The sequence below is a fragment of the Lynx rufus genome, unplaced genomic scaffold, assembly GCF_022079265.1.
Source record: "Lynx rufus isolate CCGP_SWC_20201006 ecotype Redwood Valley unplaced genomic scaffold, mLynRuf1.p SCAF_16, whole genome shotgun sequence".
NCBI classification, from domain to species: domain Eukaryota; kingdom Metazoa; phylum Chordata; class Mammalia; order Carnivora; family Felidae; genus Lynx; species Lynx rufus.
Genome location: NW_025814830.1, coordinates 14,080,847 through 14,098,645, shown reverse-complemented (window position 1 = coordinate 14,098,645; position 17,799 = coordinate 14,080,847). Strand labels below are relative to the sequence as shown.

The 17,799-nt window shown below is 56.4% G+C and overlaps 2 protein-coding genes across 3 annotated transcripts; one reads left to right on the top strand and one right to left on the bottom strand.

Annotated features, from left to right (window-relative positions):
• The first annotated feature begins 50 nt into the window (after positions 1-50).
• Positions 51-1,800, top strand: TMEM147 (transmembrane protein 147). Its single transcript, XM_047079194.1, has 7 exons — positions 51-232; positions 301-370; positions 815-874; positions 960-1,096; positions 1,226-1,310; positions 1,397-1,518; positions 1,602-1,800. The coding sequence occupies exons 1-7, from the start codon at positions 156-158 to the stop codon at positions 1,723-1,725; spliced, it is 675 nt and encodes a 224-aa protein (XP_046935150.1). The 5' UTR covers positions 51-155; the 3' UTR covers positions 1,726-1,800.
• Positions 1,801-4,832: 3,032 nt separating this feature from the next.
• On the bottom strand, positions 4,833-17,573 carry ATP4A (ATPase H+/K+ transporting subunit alpha). Of its 2 annotated transcripts, XM_047079193.1 has the most exons (22): positions 17,562-17,573; positions 17,327-17,467; positions 17,181-17,240; positions 16,560-16,763; positions 15,291-15,404; positions 14,810-15,062; positions 14,296-14,564; positions 13,462-13,660; positions 12,966-13,075; positions 12,751-12,885; positions 12,089-12,281; positions 11,141-11,316; positions 9,845-9,981; positions 9,607-9,757; positions 9,345-9,513; positions 9,099-9,253; positions 7,848-7,971; positions 7,277-7,422; positions 5,844-5,977; positions 5,381-5,482; positions 5,198-5,289; positions 4,937-4,965 (listed from the first exon to the last, which is right to left on the bottom strand). In XM_047079193.1, exons 1-22 carry the CDS (start codon positions 17,571-17,573, stop codon positions 4,937-4,939), a joined length of 3,105 nt encoding a protein of 1,034 aa, XP_046935149.1. The 2 variants fall into 2 exon arrangements, with proteins under 2 accessions (XP_046935148.1, XP_046935149.1); XM_047079192.1 differs by lacking the exons at positions 5,198-5,289; positions 17,562-17,573 and having other exon boundaries at positions 4,833-4,965; positions 17,327-17,455.
• Between the last annotated feature and the right edge of the window lie 226 nt (positions 17,574-17,799).

Genomic DNA, 17,799 nt, shown 5'->3' with positions numbered 1-17,799 from the left:
GCGGGCCGTGACGTAAGCGCGCCGGCGCCGGCCCGGCCTCGCTCCCAGAAGGCCGCGCGGGTCGCGGCGGAGGCAGGTGGGCGCCAGCCCCGCACTCGGGCGCCAGGCCTGCCGAGGAAGAGACCCGCGCCCCGCGGGCCCCGGCGGCCGGCGCCATGACCCTGTTCCACTTTGGGAACTGCTTCGCCCTGGCCTACTTCCCCTACTTCATCACGTACAAGTGCAGCGGCCTGTGAGTGCGGGGCAGCCGCGGGCGGGAGGGCGGGGGCCCGGGCCGAGCCTGACCGCCCGCTCCTGCAGGTCCGAGTACAACGCCTTCTGGAAGTGCGTGCAGGCTGGGGTCACCTACCTATTCGTGCAGCTGTGCAAGGTGAGGGCCCCCGGGTCCCCCTGAGAATACCCTGGAAAAAATGGGCTCTGGAAGGGGCGGAACTTGGGGCGAGGTCTCCAAACAACTTTTGTATAGCAGTTTAGTAAAATTGAGAAAACTCAGTTGTGTGGTGGAGTGTTTTGTACTTGCAGGAGCCGCGAACTAACCCCAAGGTCCACACAGTGCTGCTGACACTGCCGGGGTAGCTATAGCTAGCTCCGGCACCTCCTTGCCTAACCCGATCCCCTGTGACCACCACGGAACCCAAACTTCAGACCCCTACCCCCTTGTCTCCCCTGATCCTGTCATCTTGCCCGCCTCTTGCTCCCTTTCCACAAGGGTCCCTGAACCCCCAGAGCTCTACCCTCCACACCCACGCTAATTTCCTGCATATCCCACCTGGGTTATTCCCCTCACCTTGCAGTGATCTTTCTGTTTTCTCAGATGCTGTTCCTGGCCACTTTTTTTCCCACCTGGGAAGGCGGCATCTATGACTTCATTGGGGTGAGTGGGACAAGGGAGGGGGCAGGAGTGTAGGAGAGGGGCCCCCTGGCACCTGTGCTCACTCAAGCCTCAACCTGACCCACAGGAGTTCATGAAGGCCAGCGTGGATGTGGCAGACCTGATAGGCCTAAACCTTGTCATGTCCCGGAATGCAGGCAAGGGGGAGTACAAGATCATGGTTGCTGCCCTGGGCTGGGCCACCGCCGAGCTCATTATGTCCCGGTGTGTGCAGCAGCCTGGAGCCCAGATTCCTAAGAAAGGATACCTGGGTTCTAAGGAGGTGCTGGAGGGTGGGGGCTCAGACTCTGGGTGCTGAGGGTGCTGGAGAATCCCTCCCTTTGCCTTCCTCAGCTGCATCCCCCTCTGGGTTGGAGCCAGGGGCATTGAGTTTGACTGGAAGTACATCCAGATGAGCATCGACTCCAACATCAGTCTGGTACGAAGTCCTGTTCTCCCACACACCTTTTTGCTGGTGGCTGTACTCTTCCCAAAACCTGGTCCTGACTTCCCACCTCCCTGCAGGTCCATTACATCGTTGCATCTGCCCAGGTCTGGATGATAACACGCTACGACCTATACCACACTTTTCGGCCAGCAGTCCTCCTACTGATGTTCCTTAGCGTCTACAAGGCCTTTGTCATGGAGTGAGCTGGGTGGGGTTTGATGTTGGGTCCAAATGGGGGTGGATTATCTATTCTCCTTTCCTCATTGTGATGTTTCCTTACAGGACCTTCGTCCACCTTTGTTCCCTGGGCAGCTGGACAGCACTGCTGGCCCGAGCAGTGGTGACAGGGCTGCTGGCCCTCAGCACCCTCGCCCTCTATGTCGCTGTTGTCAACGTGCACTCCTAGGCTTGATGTCTCAGACATTCACATACCCTTTCCCTGCCTCCAGGTTTCTGTGAAGTAAACAGTATTTGGAAAGTTGTTTCTGCCTCCATCTTTCTCTCTCTCTCTCTCGCTTTCTCTCTTTGGAACTATCTACCACTACCATATTCACTGGGTTCTAGAGGCCCTTGTTCTGGCTTTGAAGCCAGGTAGGCTAGGAAACTGGCCAACACTGGTTTGTCCTGTGTTCTGCAGCAGTTCCCCGGCTCTTCCTTTTTCCAGGATAGACTGGGGGCTTGGAATAGATAATCTTTGAGCAGTGGCAGGGGAACTGGTGATAGAAGGGAGCTAGAATCGAAGAATATATTTCTCAGAGGCTTTTCCTCACAGCCTGGGCCCTTCCCTGGCTGCTTACCTCCTAGACTCTCAGCCCTAATCTCCCCTTCCAATCCACCCTTCATATGGAGGCCAAGGGGATGTATCTGAAATCCCAGTTTTATTAGTGCATCCTCCTTGCTTACAACCTTCTGGGATTCCCCATTGCATACTGAACAGTCCAAGCACCTGAATTCTGGGTTTGGCCCTTGGGTGGCAGACTTTTATGAGCTCTGAGGTGCTTTAGTTCAGTTCTGTAGCCCTCAGATCAAATCCTGGCTGGAGTCTTCTTAGTATGGAGTACAGAGACCACTGCAGCCAACTAGCACAGCAGCTGAGCCCAACTTGGCCATCGTCCTGGATGCTGCCCTCCCTACCTCTTGTTTCACAAATTCTTTGGGAACTTCTCAGGTGTAGTCGGAGACCAGCCTCATTATTCAGAGGGCAGAGAAGAAAGAGGCAGCCACTCCAGTTGGTCGGTGGCAAGTTTAATAATGGAACTTAAACATACAAGGCTTATCTTGTGGCTGCAGGATGACTGGATCTCTGCACCCACCTGCCAAATCCCAAAAGTTTATATATAGAGGTTTTAACTGGATTCAGTCACATACTATCTAATACCACATCAGTGTCAAGGCTATATCCTTGGGGTAGCATGTGGGGTGGGGTGGTGGAGGAGAATGCACATTTCAAGGACTGTGGGGGGGTGAGAAGACTCCCAGCTCACAGGTCAACCGGTCAAGTTCACGTGCTCTCCATTTCCTCCAGCACCACCCCAGGCCTTCCCTGTTCTAGTGGCCAGCCCCCTGCCCCGTTCCCTCCCCATCCCAGAGGGGATGTGTCAGAAGCAAGGCTTTAATGTCATGTTTATGTTCCACCTTGATGCAAATCCTTCCCGCCCAGGAAGGTGCTCTTCAGCGCTGGTATTCCCACAGGGATCTCCCAAGGTCTAGGATAGGGTTAGTGCCCCCTAGGCAGTCTCTTCCCTCCAGGCTGTCAAGGTCCTGCCATAATGTTGCTTAACCCCGGGCTTAAGAAAGCACTAAGCACAGCTGTGCTAGGAGTCTTGATGTCTTCAGAGGGAGCATTTACCCTCAGGTGGGGAAACCACCACCTAGCCCTGCCACCTCTTCATTGTCCCTAGTCTAGACGGTCCACAGGTGTCTTGGAGGGGTGGGGAGTGACTGATGGGTCACAGAGTATATGGGCACTCCTAGCCCAGCTGGGTAGATCTTTGATAGCATCTCTCTCCCACACCTCCATCCCAAGCCCCACCTAGCCTTTGACATGTATGGAGACGAGTGAAAGTTGCAGAAATGACTATTCAACAACTATTTGCTGAGCAGAGACTCTGATCCAGGGCCACTGTCGGTGGCCAACTATCTGTGGATAATCCCAGCTTTTATGGGGCTCGGGGAGACCAGAACGGTTGGGCTGAGATGGAGGGAGCACAGGCTAGATCAGGGGGGCCTGCTGGGGGGCCCAACCTGGGGGACAGGATGGGTTCCCTGGAAGAGAGATGTGAGCTGAGAACTGAAGGATGAGCGAATGGGGCAAGGGGAAGAAAGCAGGTGGCAAAGCCTGTGCAAAGGCCTTGAGATCAGAGAGCAGGCCTGGCTTTCCAGTGAAACGAGAATTGATTGGAATAAGATTGAGGCGGCTTGTGAGGCTGGAAGCCAGCAGGGGCAGGGAGGAACCATGGAGAATTCTTGGCCAGGGAAGGGCAGGGAGTCCAGGGCTCACTGATGGGACATGTTTGGAGGATCACTGGGCCATGTGGAGTGGGAGAACCAGAGACAGATGTGGAAGCCACTGCAGATAGAACAGGCCATGGGGGCAGCGGAGTGGGGGCTGTGGTGAGGAGGAGAAGCCTGGGGTCCTGCCAGAGAGACTCCTACTAAAGAACCAGGAAGAGAGGTGAGGAAGGGGACGGGGTGGAGGGGCGGATGTCAAGGCAGTGTCGAGCAGTTGGAGAGTTAACTTTTCAGGGGAGAGGGATGTGAGGACAAGACCTGTGACTTTAGCCTCCAGAGTCGGTCCCAGTGCAGCGGCAGAGGAGTGAGCAAGTGGAACCGGAGTGGAGACCCCTGTGAAGGGAGAGGCGGGTGTGGAACGGTGCTGCTTGAGATGGAAAAGATGTTGACACATTCTGTCAAGGTGCCAAGGGGAGAATGAGAATGCAGGCTGAGGAGAGAGACCAGAGGTGGTGTCTAGGCTAGCAGAGGGGCAAAGGCATCACTCCTGAGGGTGCCTGTCTGTGGTCATGTCCAGCTCGCCTGTAAATGCTGTCACTCTAGACAAAGGGATGGGAATTCATTCCCCCCAGGAATGTTTAGTGAGTACCTACTACACACTAGGCTGTGTCCTAGGAAATGGAGATACAGACCTGAACAAATAAATAGCTGCTGAGTTGTAGGCTTGTGGGAGGTCAAAGGAGATCACGAAAAACACTTAGGACAGTGCCCGGCACAAAATAAAAGCATAGTCAATGTGAGCTGATTTATTACTATCACGCAGCACAAGTGTGTTGGAAGAAGAGCCCCAGGCAGCCCTCTTGCCAGCCTGGCGTGCTAAGGACGGCCCCACTTCACAGGAGCCGCAAGCTCCCACTCCCTCCTGAAGCCCCCACCCCCTCAGAGGACTGGGCCCAAGGACTGCTCTGCCACGGGGGGAAGCTCTCCGCGGATGGGGAAGGGGAGTGGGGATGTCCTGCAAAGTTGGGGTGCCATGGGCTGCAGGAGCAGACACAGGCGGTGCTAGGGCTCTTGATTGCTTGATGTTCCGGTGGCTGCCCAAAGGGTCCCGTGCCCCCCACCTCTGCTGTGGGGGATGCAAGGATGGCTTGAAGGCCGCGGTCCCTCTAATAGTAGAGCTCCTGATCCCACCAGCCTGGGAGAGAGAGAAAGGAAAACAGGGAGGTGCTCAGAGGTATGGATCGGAGGTTTGATACGGAGGGTCAAGCTTTGCACAGTGGCGGTATCGTAGCCAATAAGGTTTATCCAAGGCGTGATTATTGCTGATTGATACGGAGGGTCAAGGGTTTGGAGGTCAAAGACCAGAGCAGCTGTTGTGAGAATGTTCCAGCCCCCCCAACCCCCTGGCCTCCAGTCTCCACACTCACTCCCTGGGCAACAGCGAACTCCAAGTTTCCGGATCTCGTCATAGACGAAGATGAGGAGGCCAAAGGGCATGGGGACCAGCCACCACTGGTACCTGAAGGCACAGGCGGGATGGCGAGGTGAGGGCTACCCTCAAGTCTGTGTCCCTGTGCCCATCCCTCCACTCACAGCTCACAGCCCCTCACCGAATGGGCATGAAGTTGAAGATGTTGGGCATTCCGGGGCAGTAGCACAGGAAGCAGCCGATGCAGACCTGGAACACGATGGCAATCACCAGAATCCTGTTCCTGCGGGTGGGCGGGAGGGGACGGGCTCAGAATGGCGGGTTCAGAACAAAGGCCATGGGGAGCTGGGGACCAGATGGAAAGCAGAGCACTGCAGGGTCAAAGGACGTCAGCTGGAGATGTTCCAACAGTGGACGCTGGCCCCGTCCCATCTCCCCTTTGGCTGAGGAAAGCAGAGGGGCCGGGTGAGAGGCAGGTGGCGGGAGCCAGCTATAGATAAGGAATGGTAGCGCCTGGCACCCGCACATGCGCAAATTGGTGCTGGCGTTTGCTGGCTGCAGTGAGCCCTAGTCAGGATCTGGTGGGAGCTGGAGCCAGGGCTTGGAGGGTAGGGCGGGGCAGGGGCGGGGCCGGCCGGGGACACCTGAAGAAGCCCTGCTGGAAGGCAGAGAGGCGGCGTGTCTTGCGGATGAGGACATCAGCGATCTGGCACATCTCGATGCTGATGAAGAACACGGTGTAGCAGGTGTACTGCTGGTACAGGCGCTGCCCGAACGTCTGTGGGCCAGAGGGGAGCAAAAGCAATCTGAGCCCAGAGGGAGAGGCTCTGCAGTCAGCCAGGCAGTCAGGGCCTGGGACCGTGAACCCCTGACTGCTCTTTCCCTTACATCAGAGGCTGGAGTGGGGGAGAGGACGGATACGAATCTGCCAGGTTTGCAGGACCAAAGAATGTGGGGCCTAGACATCTTGGTCTCGCAAGCCTGGATGTCAACACCTGGGCACGTGGTAGGTCAGGCAATTGCTTTCATGATGAAAGGAGGGATGTAGAACCTCCCGGACACCCACAAGAAGGCACCTGGGAAAAGAATCGGGCTCCTAGGGCAGAATTTGCAAAGTCCGGTGACTCCAGTGCCCAGGCAGATGGCAAAAATGAGTGAAGTAGGCCAGAAGAGCCTATGGGGAAGAGAGCACGTGCCCCGTTTAAAAGGGACAACCACTCTTCAGACCATTTCTTCAGTGTAACTATTTATAATACCAGCTAATTGTGTCAGGAACGCTAACTCTGCTTCAGGTACCACGCGTCTCACATGTATATGTCACTTAATCCCCCCCGGTAAGCGTAGGAGGGAGACTGGGGTGCTCACACTTCAGCATTTCTGAATCCTCAGAAAGGCTGGTTATGACAGACTTCCAGGCCCCACCCCCAGAGGCCTGGGGTGTGGACTGAGAATTTTGCATTTCAGACAAGCTCCCAGGGGATGCTGTCGGCCTGAGGACCACGCTGTGAAGTCCCTGAAGTAGATATTAGTATTATCTCCACTTACAGATGGGAAGACTGAGGCACAGAGAGGCAAAGCAACTTGCCCCATGTCACACAGCATGTGAGGAATTGTGGCAAACCATGAATCCAGGCAGTCTGGTTCCAAGGTCTGCATTCTTAACCGTGATGGCAAATGTTTAAGGGGAATATCCTGACCTCTAACACCGCAGGGCACACTAAACACACCTGCTAACCGAATCGAGCCTCTCCGGGCTCCAAACCTTCATTAAAGCCCGTCACACGTGCAAACACTCTGTGTACGTGATACTGCAGTGACAATAACAGAATAGGGGCCCGGCTCCACACCAGAGATGATGTGCTACTGGAGGGCAGGGAGGGGACATCTGCAGCTGTGACCATCAGCGGCAGGAGTTTGGAGCTCAAGACAGTGGTGGGAAAGGGCCCAGAACTGGCAGAGAGTCTGGGATGCTCTGCCTGCGCTCAATCACACATGGAGGATGGAGTGTGGGCCCACCCACAAGATAGGTGGCACTGGAAATGAGGGTGACACGGGATGGGGTGGGGCGAGGGCTCACCCACTCCTGGCCATAGCTGTCCTGCAGATCCTGTAGGTGGTGATTCTCCCAGTATGGCCGCAGTCCCACACACAGCAATGGGAACCAGCCCTCCTGGGCCATGGCCGTAAAGTAGTCAGTGAAGCCGGCAAATGATTGGATGGCACCTGGGGGAGATGCAAAGAGACACAGGGAGACAGGGATGAGACACAGACAGAGACATGGAGAGAGACAAGGACATTGAAAGGTAGGGACACAGAGAGGAACAGAGACACAAACACAGGGACACAGTGACAGACATGGAGAGACACAAAGACAAGGATCCCAAGAGAGATCAATAGGGACGTAAGAGACAAGGCACAGAGAGAGACAGAGACACACACCCAGAGACAGGGTCATGTAGAGCAGGGCCAGAGACAGAGAAGGGACACAGGGAGGGATCATGGCAGACACAGACTCAGAGAACAACAGAGACCCAGGATCGAATCCAGACCCCAGGATCTAGAACAAGCCAGAGCCCCAGTTAGAGACTCCAAGGCAGGTGAGCAGCCCTGCAGGGAGCCCCGGGCTCCCTGGCCCCACAGGCACTCACCGATCTGGAAGTAAGAGTAGGCAGCCAGGGGCTCGTTGACCAATCGGTCGCGCTTTGGGTTCCGGGGACGCAGATGCATGATGTCACTCTCTGCCTTCTCATATGCCAGGGACACAGATGGGAACTGGCCAGGAGCAGAGGGAACTGGGGTTAAGGGTTTGCCTGAGCCCCTGTCCCCTACCTGTTGGGGTCCCCCTCCCCCCCCCACCTCCTGCCAGCGGACAGAGATAGGACTGAGGTTACGAGGCTGGTGACCACACAGGCAGACCTGCCTAGACAGCACGGATCAACCAGTCCATCCAACAAAGCAATGTTTGGTCCATCCCTCCAACAAACGTGTGTTGTCTTGTCCGGTCCACATCCGTGTCCACATCTGACCTGATATCCACCTCCATCAGAACATCTGGATTTACCTCCACTATTGCATGCTCTTGTTCTCTCTCTCTCTCTCTCTCTCTCCCTCCCCCACCTTCTCTCTCCCTCTCTCTCTCCCCCTTACTGTTTCTTTTTCCCTGTCTCTGGTCTCTTTCTCTGTGACTGTCTCTGCTTTTGTATCCCTGTGTTCCTATCTCTCCTTGTCACTATCTCTGCATCTCTTCTGTCTCTGTGTCCCTGTGTCCTCCTCCCTATCCCCCACGCCATCTGTCCATCACTGCAGAATGGCAGCAGAGTATACTGATCAAGAGCAGAGTCCCTGGGGCACCTGACTACCTGGGCTCGAATCCCAGTGTGCCACTTATTAGCTGTGTGACCTGGGACAAACCGCTCGACCTGTCTATGCCTCAGTTAGCTCATCAGTAAAATGGGGGTGATAAATAAAGCCCATCCCACTGAGCGTTTGTGGGGACAAAATTAATTAACGCGTGTCTGGCCCAAAGAAGGCACTTAGGCAAGTGCTGTTGAATAAATAAGTCAACGTGGCCATGCATCTGGCTGCATGCATCCCTGTATCTGTGGTTCTTTTTCTGTCTGTCTGCCTTGGGGCCTGACAGTGTTTATCTGTCAAGGCTGTTGAAGGGTGTCTGTCTGTGATCCAACTTTCACCAGATATGTGTGTTAATGCCTGAGTCCACGTGTCTATGCCTGAGTGCCCACCTGTGTGTCCACATCTGTAGTTCTGTCTGGGACTACCTATCTGCCTGCCTGCATATCCGCATCTGCCTGTCTTTGTACACACGTCTGTATCGTTGTGTCCAAGAGTGTCTGTCCGTGGGCACTGCACGGGTGGGAGCGTTGGGGCTGTAGACTCACGATGTCAGTGCAGAGTTCTATGAAGAGGATGGTGATGCAGCCGAGGGGCAGGGGCACACTGACAGTAATGTAAATGAGGTACGGCGTCAGCTCTGGAATGTTCTTGGTCAATGTGTAGGCGATGGACTTTTTCAGGTTATCAAAGATCAGCCGGCCTGTGGGGTTACAGAAGACACCTCAGACTCCTCGCTGCCCAGTTCCTCCTGTGCCCACACTGCCTCCCCCAGTCTCCAGCCCAGCTCGGACCCTGCTCCACGCCCGTCACAATGGAGGCAAAGTTGTCATCCAGCAGGATCATGTCAGCCGCATTTTTGGCAGCATCCGAGCCAGCAATGCCCATGGCCACGCCGATGTCTGCCTTCTTCAGGGCTGGGGAGTCGTTCACGCCATCCCCTGTCACAGCCACGATTGCACCCTGCAGGGAGTGGGTGCGGGTAAGGGGTGGTCAGTGAGAGGCCAACCCAGGGCCAGCCCAGCCCATGGGCCGCCTTCCTCGGCAGAGTCGTACCAGTCGCTGGCAGCTCTCCACAATCACCAGCTTCTGCTGGGGACTGGTGCGAGCAAACACCATCTCGGGGTGAGTACGCAGTGCCTCCACCAGCTCAGACGGGTCCATGTCCTTCAGCTGCATGCCATTGATGACGCAGGCACGGGCATCCCTGGGAAGGAGGTAGGAGGGCATCACCAGGGCCTCAGTCTGCCTGGGGTCTGGAGAGAACCATGGGGGGTGGGCAGAAGGGGCTTACTTCTTATTAACTTGGTCCAGAGGCACGCGGAGGCGGGCAGCGATGTCCTCCACTGTCTCGCTGCCTTCTGAAATGATACCCACACTGGCTGCAATGGCCTTGGCTGTGATGGGGTGGTCACCTGTCACCATGATCACCTGTTGGGGAGGGGACCATCAGACCCTTGTTGCCTTCGGATCAGCCCACTCTCCTCATCCTCCCTGGTGGACATCTACTGATACACTCATTCACTTATTCAACCAGTCGTGACCACCTGCTGTGTGCCTGGAAAATGTCAGGGACAAAGCAGACAGACAACAATCTCTGTTCTTGTGGAGCTGGCACTCTAGTGTGGGAGACAGAAAATAAACAAAGTAAAGGAACGAATGATACAGCATATTAGGAGAGGGGAAAAGTTAACCTGGGTAAAGGGGATGGCAAATGTTGGGTGGAAAAAGTGGTGTCAATTTTAAGTGTGTCCAGGGAAAGCCTCATTGAGAAAGTGACATCTGAGCGGAGGTCTGAAAGAGGTGAGAGAATTGGCCACATGTAGAACTGAGGGAAGAGTGTTCGTGACAGCAGGAACAGGCAATGCAAAGACCCTGGGGTGCGAACATGCCCGAACTGTTGGAGGAGTAGAGGGAAGACCAGCATGACTGGAAAGCGGTAAACAAAGAAGTGAGGCAGGGGGGTGGCTAAGCGATAAGCTTAGAAAGGTAACAGGGCCAAGCTCTTCTAGGGACTGGGTCTTAGAGACCATGACAAGGACATGGCTGTTGCTTGCTCAGTCTTGGCTCCCCAACTCTTGATTTGTCTTTCAGGAACCATCCCCCACCCCCAGAGTGGAAGTGAGGTCTCTAGCCAAGAATGGGCAAGTAAGCCCAGACCTAGCCAACCGAGGCATCCCACCCCTAGCCACAGTGACTGGTTCAGGGAGGAACATGTGACCCAATCCGGGACAACAGCAAAAGAGGCATTCTTTTTCTGTGGGGTGGCTAAACAGGTGGGATGTCGGTTGGAGCTGCTGGGGGGTGGTCATCTTTGTCGACCAAAATGGAGGGACTGCTTGAGAATAAAGCCATCCGAGGGAGAAGTAGAACCAAGACATGGAGAAAGACAAATTCCTAATGACACTGAACTCCTAGATCCAGCTATACCTGAAGCTTCATTCCCCAGAACTTTTCAGTTTCATGAATCAATATATTCTTTTTTTGGTTCAAACCACTTTCAGGTAGTTCTCTGTCACAGGGTTTGTCACCCCCAAATACTGCTAACTTCTGTTCTCACCCCTGCCTGCTCCCCTTCCTGGTTGCATACCCGGATGCCTGCTGTGCGGCACTTGAGCACAGCATCAGGGACGGTGGCCCGGGGCGGATCTATCATGGATACAAGTCCCGCAAAGCACAGGCCACTAGTTGGAAAGTTCATGGCCTCCACATCGAAGGCGTAGCCGGGAGGGTAGTCCTTCTCACTCAGGTAGAGCTGGCAGAATCCTGACCAGAAAACAGGGGAGTCAGAGAGGGGTCCAGGAAGCCCTTCTCTAGCAAAGCCAGGTGATGAGTAAAATAACAAGGCCCCTTGTACCAAGCACCTACAGATGCCTGACCATCATCAGATGGCTGAATACTTCATTCACATGATGTGAGTCTATTATTACAACCAACCTGTGAGACTGTTAGCATGCTTATGTTGCAGATAAGGAAACTGAGGCCTAGAGAGGGGCATTTCTTGCCAGCGGTCCCACACAAGTAGGATAAATGATCCAGGATTGAACCACAGGTTTGTGTCTTCCAGGGTTGAGGCAGGGGTTAGGGAAACTTAGGAATCGGGACAAAATGTTGAGGGAGATCAGAGGTCAGGACAAGGATTGGGGAGTCTTGAGTTGAGGCAAGGATTGGAGGTCAAAGGGTCAGGAGGAGGACACTGACAGGTGGATGTGAAAGCAGGTCAAGGTTGGGGCAAGAGCTGGGAAAAATCAAGGGATGTCAGGTCAGGAATGGGAAGGTCCCAGGGAGGACAGGTGGGAAGGAGCTGGGTCAAGATAGAAACTGAGGATGGACAAGGGTCAGGACTGAGACAGGGAAAGTCAAAGATGAATGTGTGCACTTGGGCAGGTCAGCTGTGAGCCAGGGATGGGAAAGGTCATGGTCAGGGCTGGGCGGGGAAGGTTGGGCAGGGAAGATTGGGCAGGGTCTGTGCTAGCTCCTCCTCACAGATTGGTTTACCATCTACTGTGGGGGTCTCACCGAGCCCTGGGGGTCTCACCAAGCACGCGTTCACCCAGGCCTCCCAGGCTAAGGTAGGCAGTCTGGAAAGCCTCCCGCCACTGCTCGTCCAGCGGCAGCTCCTGGCCCTTGATGAGGATGGAGCTACAGCGTTCCAACACGCGCTCAGGGGCGCCCTTCATCACCAGCACGTGCCGGGGGTCCCGCGGGTCCTCCAGTGTGTGGATGGACAGCTTCGGGCAAGGAAGGGGACGGTGTTAAGGACCAGGACAAGGGGGCGGGACTTAGGAGAACGGCGGGGTTGACCGCGCTGGGGCGCAGCCGGAGGAACCTTTGGAGGGTGCAGCTTGGCTGGGGGTGAGGGGCTAGCGTGCCGGACAGGTCTTTCGTAGAGACTGAGGGTTAGGGACGCAGTAAGGAGCCTGAGCGCAGAGAATGGATAGAATTTGGGTCGGAGTTGGTCTGGGACGGAATTTGGACTGCGAGCTACCCCCACGGAAGGCCTGAGAGCTGACCGTGAGCCCCCAGCTAAGGGGCTGGGGGGGGGGGGCGGGGAGAAGTGGTTGTGGGCGGGGCTTGGCTAGGAAGGGGGCGGGAACTAAGAGAGAAACCCTGCGGTAGGCCAGCCCTGAGTGTGGGTGGGGCCTGAGATGGGCGGGGTCCTCCCTGTGGGAGGGGGTCTGGGCGGGACCGGGCGCACACCTGGAACTTGTTGGTGGAGTTGAAGGGGATCTCGCAGACTTTGGGGAAGCGCTCACGGTAGCCCATGGCGTTGCCTAGGGTCAGCTCCGAGAACTTGAGCAGCGCAGTCTCGGACGCGTCCCCGATCACGATGCGCTGGAAGCGGCGGCGGGTGTCAGGGGCGAGCCTGGCTGCACCAGGCTCCCGGGATCCCCCGGAGTACCCTATGGTCTCACCTTGGGCACCGGCACCGCGTCCTGGCCCGACTTGAAGGCAGCGCGGTTGCACAGCGTTAGCACGCGGCATAGCGCCCGCCACGTCTCCGAGGACTGGTCAAACGTCTGCCCTGCAGGCCAGGCGTCCAGGCTGGGGCCGCGAGGGGACTCCTCGCGGGCCCCAGACCCGGCGCAGCGCTCTCCCATACCAGAACCGAGTCCCTCTCTCTAGATTCAGGACAGGGTCACCTCCCAGACCTGGGTGGGACCCAAACCCCTCCTCATAGCCCAGGACAGAGCCTTCTCTCCAGACCCAGTACTGAGTTTCCTAGGAGACCCAATACCAAGCCCCTTTGCAGACCTAAAGCTTCACAGACCCTTGTCCCGATCGGGATGGAGCCCCACTCCATTAATGCAGATCCCTCCCCAGACTCCCTTCAGTAACCTCAGAGCTCCCTTCCAGGTCTCAAGCGTCTACCAGATCCTGCCCCAGCCCCGTCTCGTTCCACCCCCACACCTGACTGGTCTTCCGTAGTGTCAGCCGAATGGATGTGGTTGTCAAACCAGAGATGGGACACAGTCATGCGGTTCTGAGTGAGGGTCCCTGTCTTGTCAGAGCAGATCACTGATGTGGAACCCAGTGTCTCCACTGCTTCCAGGTTCTTGACGACACAGTTCTTGCTGGCCAGTCGCTTGGCTGTCAGGGACAGGCAGACCTGGGAGAAGGGGTGAGAAGCGCAGGTAGGGAGCCCCATCCTTGCTTCTAGTCCTTCCCTTCTCTCACAGCACGGGGAGCCTGCATCCCAGCCACAGTACTGTGTACACAGCATTCCCCGGCAAAACCCATGCTTCTCCTGCCTCTGTTTTTTCCATCCTGTGCTTTCTTCCACTTGGGACACCTCCCCAATCTGCCCAGACAGACATAACTAGGCCCCTATCTAAGCTGCCCAGGCTGAGGTTCTGTAGGTTCTCTTATCAACACAACCAAACTGAGAAAACAGACATCCTCTGAACCTCCTCTGGGGCTGGTCTTGGACTGGGTGCTAACTGTTGAGGGCTGCCCACACTGGACCTCAGCCTCCTCCTGTCAAGGATGTGTCCTGTTCATCTGTGAGTCCTCAGTGTTTGGTATAGGGTATGGCCCAGACTAGCGTTGGTGAGTGTTTGCTGAATGGATGGATAGATGGAGAGACAGGGGGTGGGGAGGATGGTTGATGGGAAGGTGTGTGGGTGGGAAGTGAGGGGGTGGTAGGACAAATAGGGAGACGATGGAGGCAACCCTGGATGAATGAACACACAGATGGACGAGCCTCTCAGCTCTCTGCACCTCTTTTCTGTCTCCCCAACTCACCGTGACAGTGGCCAGCAGCCCCTCGGGCACGTAGGCTACCACAATGGCCATGAAGAAGACCATGGCCCGCAGGAAGGTGTAGCCAATGCACATGGCCACCACAAAAAATGTGGCGCCGAAGAGGATGGCCAGGCCTGCGATGATGTCCACGAAATGTTCGATTTCAATAGCGATGGGGGTCTTCTCATTTTCTACTCCCGATGCCAGCGATGCAATGCGCCCAATGATGGTGCGGTCACCTGTGTTCACCACCAGGCCCTGTGCCGTGCCTGCAGTGGGGCCAAGAGGGCGCCTCAGGGACAGGTGGGCAGCAATGGGGGTGTGCACACAGTGTGAACTGCAGAAGGGGAAGTCATGGGAGATAGAGGGTCAGGATGCCCCGAAGAGGGGGTGGTCACGTGAGGTGGGCAGGCAGTGTGGCTTCATACATGGCAGAAGAAGGGGAGTGGAGGCAGCCGTGGGGAGTGTGGAGGCAGCGTGGTCAGCCGGGGGGGCGGGCAGGGGCCTCACAGACCTTCAAGGCACATGGTGGAGAAGAAGGCGATGTTGCGGGTCTCCAGGGGGCTCTCGTGTGTACATTCGGGCGAGCGGGTCTGCGGCTCAGACTCTCCAGTCAGCGAGGAGTTGTCCACCTTGCAGCCCTGGGCCTGGAGGATCCTGATGTCCGCTGGCACTCGGTCCCCGCCTTTCATCTCCACCAGGTCGCCCACCACAAGCTGGTCTGCATTGATCTGGAACTTGTCCCCATCTCGGATCACAGTTGCTTGCTGTGGGGCAGGGGCACAGGGTTGAGGTGGGCAGGGGTGGGGGTGGAGGCCACTGAGTGCAGGGGAAGGTGGGGAGATGCAAAGAGGGAGCTGTGGAGGACCTATGGGCGGAGCGGGAGGCTACAGGCTGGGAGCAGGTTGGGCCTGGTGGGAAGGCCCACACAGACAGACTCCAGGAGCCTCCCTGCGCCCGCCCGAGTGCACACAGGGAACTGAATGGGGACCCACCTGGGGCACGAGGTTCTTGAAGCTGGCAATGATGTTGGTGCTCTTAAACTCCTGGTAGTAGCCAAAGCAGCCGGTGACCACGACCACGGCGATGAGGGCCAGTGCCAGGTACAGCTGGGTAGAGGCAGGAAGGGGGCCAGGCTGATGAGAAGGGGCTGGAAGATCCCTGTGCGGGGGCACCTGCCTGCTCCCTGTCCCCCGGTGTTCTTGGGGTCACCCCTGTGGTTTTCCCTGCTTTACTAGCCACCACATGCACTGTTCCCCGTGGCCTGTGTTCCCTGTCCCTGTGTTCTCCACGTCACACATTCAGCTTCCCTGTATTCCCAGTGTCGTGTACCTATATCCCATATTCTCTGGGTCCTGAACCCTACATCCCCCATGTCCCTATATCCTACGACTTGTGCCCCGTGTCACCATGCATCCTTTCCTGCGTCCTTTGAGTCTTGTATTCCACATGTCTGCTGTCCTCTGTCCCCTCATGTTCTCATGCCCTATAGTCCCTGTGTTACAAGTTTCGTGTTCTGTGTTTTCATAATCTGTGTGCCACCTCTATGTGCCCTGTGCCCCAAAGTGCACCCTCCTGTCCCCATTTCCATGTTAGTATGCTGTCGATCTTATGCTTCATATTCTGTGGACTCCACGATCATGTTCCAAATTCCAAGTCCCTATGTCCAACGTCTCCCCATGTCTGTGTACCTCTAAGTCCCCATCTGGTGGCACATGTCCTATGACTTTCAAATCCCTGTCAATGCCACACGTCCCTAAGTTCCCACGTCTCTTGTTCTGACCCCTGTCATATATCCGATGTCCTCTTGTCCCACATTTCAATATTCTCTGTCTCTGTGCTTCCTTGTCTGCTTCGTGTCTCTCTAGGCACTGTGTCCTGAGTCTTCTGTCCCCTATGTCCCTATGCCCTGTGTCCCATGTCTGAGTCCCATGTCCCTTGTGCCCTTGGTCTGTCCTGTGTCTTCTGTTTCCCAAGTTGCATATCTTAAGTATTGTATTTCTACGTCTTTGTATCCCCACCCGTGTCCTCCATATCTGAGATACATTCTCTGTGTCCCCTGTGACCTGTGTCATCGGGTCTGCCCCATATCCCAGTATCGTTCATCTCCCCCTCCTCTTGCCCCCCGTGACCTATGTCTTGGAACTGCATTTCCACGTGTCTGTGTCCCCATCCTGTATCCCTCGCGTCCTGAGTCCATGCTCAATGTTCTCTATCCTCCAGTTCCCTGTGTCCCACGTCTGCCCACAGCAGCTGCTACTCACATTGTCGTCGGTGGTGAGGTCCCCCTCACTGGCCTGGATGGCAAAGGCAATGAGACAGATGGCAGCAGCCACCCACATGAGGCACTGCAGACCACCGGCCAGCTGCCGGGCGAACTTGACATACTCAGGGGTACCACGCGGCGGCCGCAGGGCATTGGGCCCATCCCGCAGCAGCAGATCCGCGGCCAGGCTGGCAGTCAGGCCCTGGGGACAGGGCAGGTGGTCGCAGTGGCTTCCAAGGGCTTTCGTCTCACCACACGCTCCTTGGTGGGGGTAGCTCTTCTGTCTGTCTCTTTCCCCTCTTCTCCCCTCTGTCTTGTGCCTCTTCGTTTCTGTGTCATCCTTGCCTCTGTCCTGCCCCTTCCCCCTGCCCTCCACCGAGTCTCTCTCAATTTTCCTGCCTGGTTCTCTCTTCCTGTTGTCTCTGCTCTGCTTCTCCCTCTTATCTGCCTCTTTGTCTCTCTCTGTCTCTGCCTCTCTGCCTCTTTTTATCTGCTTCTCCTACTCCATCCCTCTCTCTATTTGGCCCTTTCTCTCTAATGCATTTCTCCCTTTTCTTCCTCTCTCTCTCTCCCTCTCTCCCCTTCTCTGCGCGCACCCCTCCCTCTGCGCCCAGCTCACCTTGGTCGCACTGGTCTGGTATTTCTGTTCCAGCTCCGCGACTGACAGCTGGTGGTCGTTCTGCGTGGTGGGGGCAGGACAGTCACTGTCCAGCTCTCACCGGCCGCACTCCTGCCCCCCACCCAGCCCCCTCGCCCCCTGCTCACAATCTCCATCTCCTTCTTCATGTTCTCCAGCTTCTCCTTCCTCTTGCCTCCTTTACTGCCTGCCTTCTTCTTGCTCATCTTGGCTGCCATGTCCCCACCAGGGCCAGGACCCAGCTCTACTGAGTACATCTCGTAATTCTCCTGGGGATGAGAGGAGCGGGGAGGCATCAGATCCCACTGAAACTCCTGCCTCCAGCCTCCAGCCTCCCGACCCCTGACTCCGGGCCCCACTCACTGCCTTCCCCATAGTGCCTGGTGCAGCCACCCTCCTTTGCCGAGACAGAGCCTAGGCTCTGGACTGGCCCTGATATACCCAGGGAGGGAGGAGGTGGAGCAAGACTGCCCCAATTACAGCTGATTGTGGGGCTCCTTGGGGTGACCTCCAGGCCTAAGCAGCTCAGGTATTACCTACTGAGCTGCCCCAACCTGCCCAGACCCATCTCAACCTGCCACTGAGATCAGGGGACCACTGA

Coding starts and splice junctions, on each gene's coding strand:
- TMEM147 (XM_047079194.1), top strand. CDS start 156: ATGACCCTGTTCCACTTTGGGAACTGCTTCGCCCTGGCCTACTTCCCC. Junction 1,097..1,225: donor GCCGAGCTCATTATGTCCCG/GTGTGTGCAGCA, acceptor TGCCTTCCTCAG/CTGCATCCCCCTCTGGGTTG. Junction 1,519..1,601: donor TACAAGGCCTTTGTCATGGA/GTGAGCTGGGTG, acceptor GTTTCCTTACAG/GACCTTCGTCCACCTTTGTT.
- ATP4A (XM_047079193.1), bottom strand. Junction 14,565..14,809: donor CTCCACCATGTGCCTTGAAG/GTCTGTGAGGCC, acceptor GCCCCACTGCAG/GCACGGCACAGGGCCTGGTG. Junction 7,423..7,847: donor CTACTCTTACTTCCAGATCG/GTGAGTGCCTGT, acceptor CATCTCCCCCAG/GTGCCATCCAATCATTTGCC.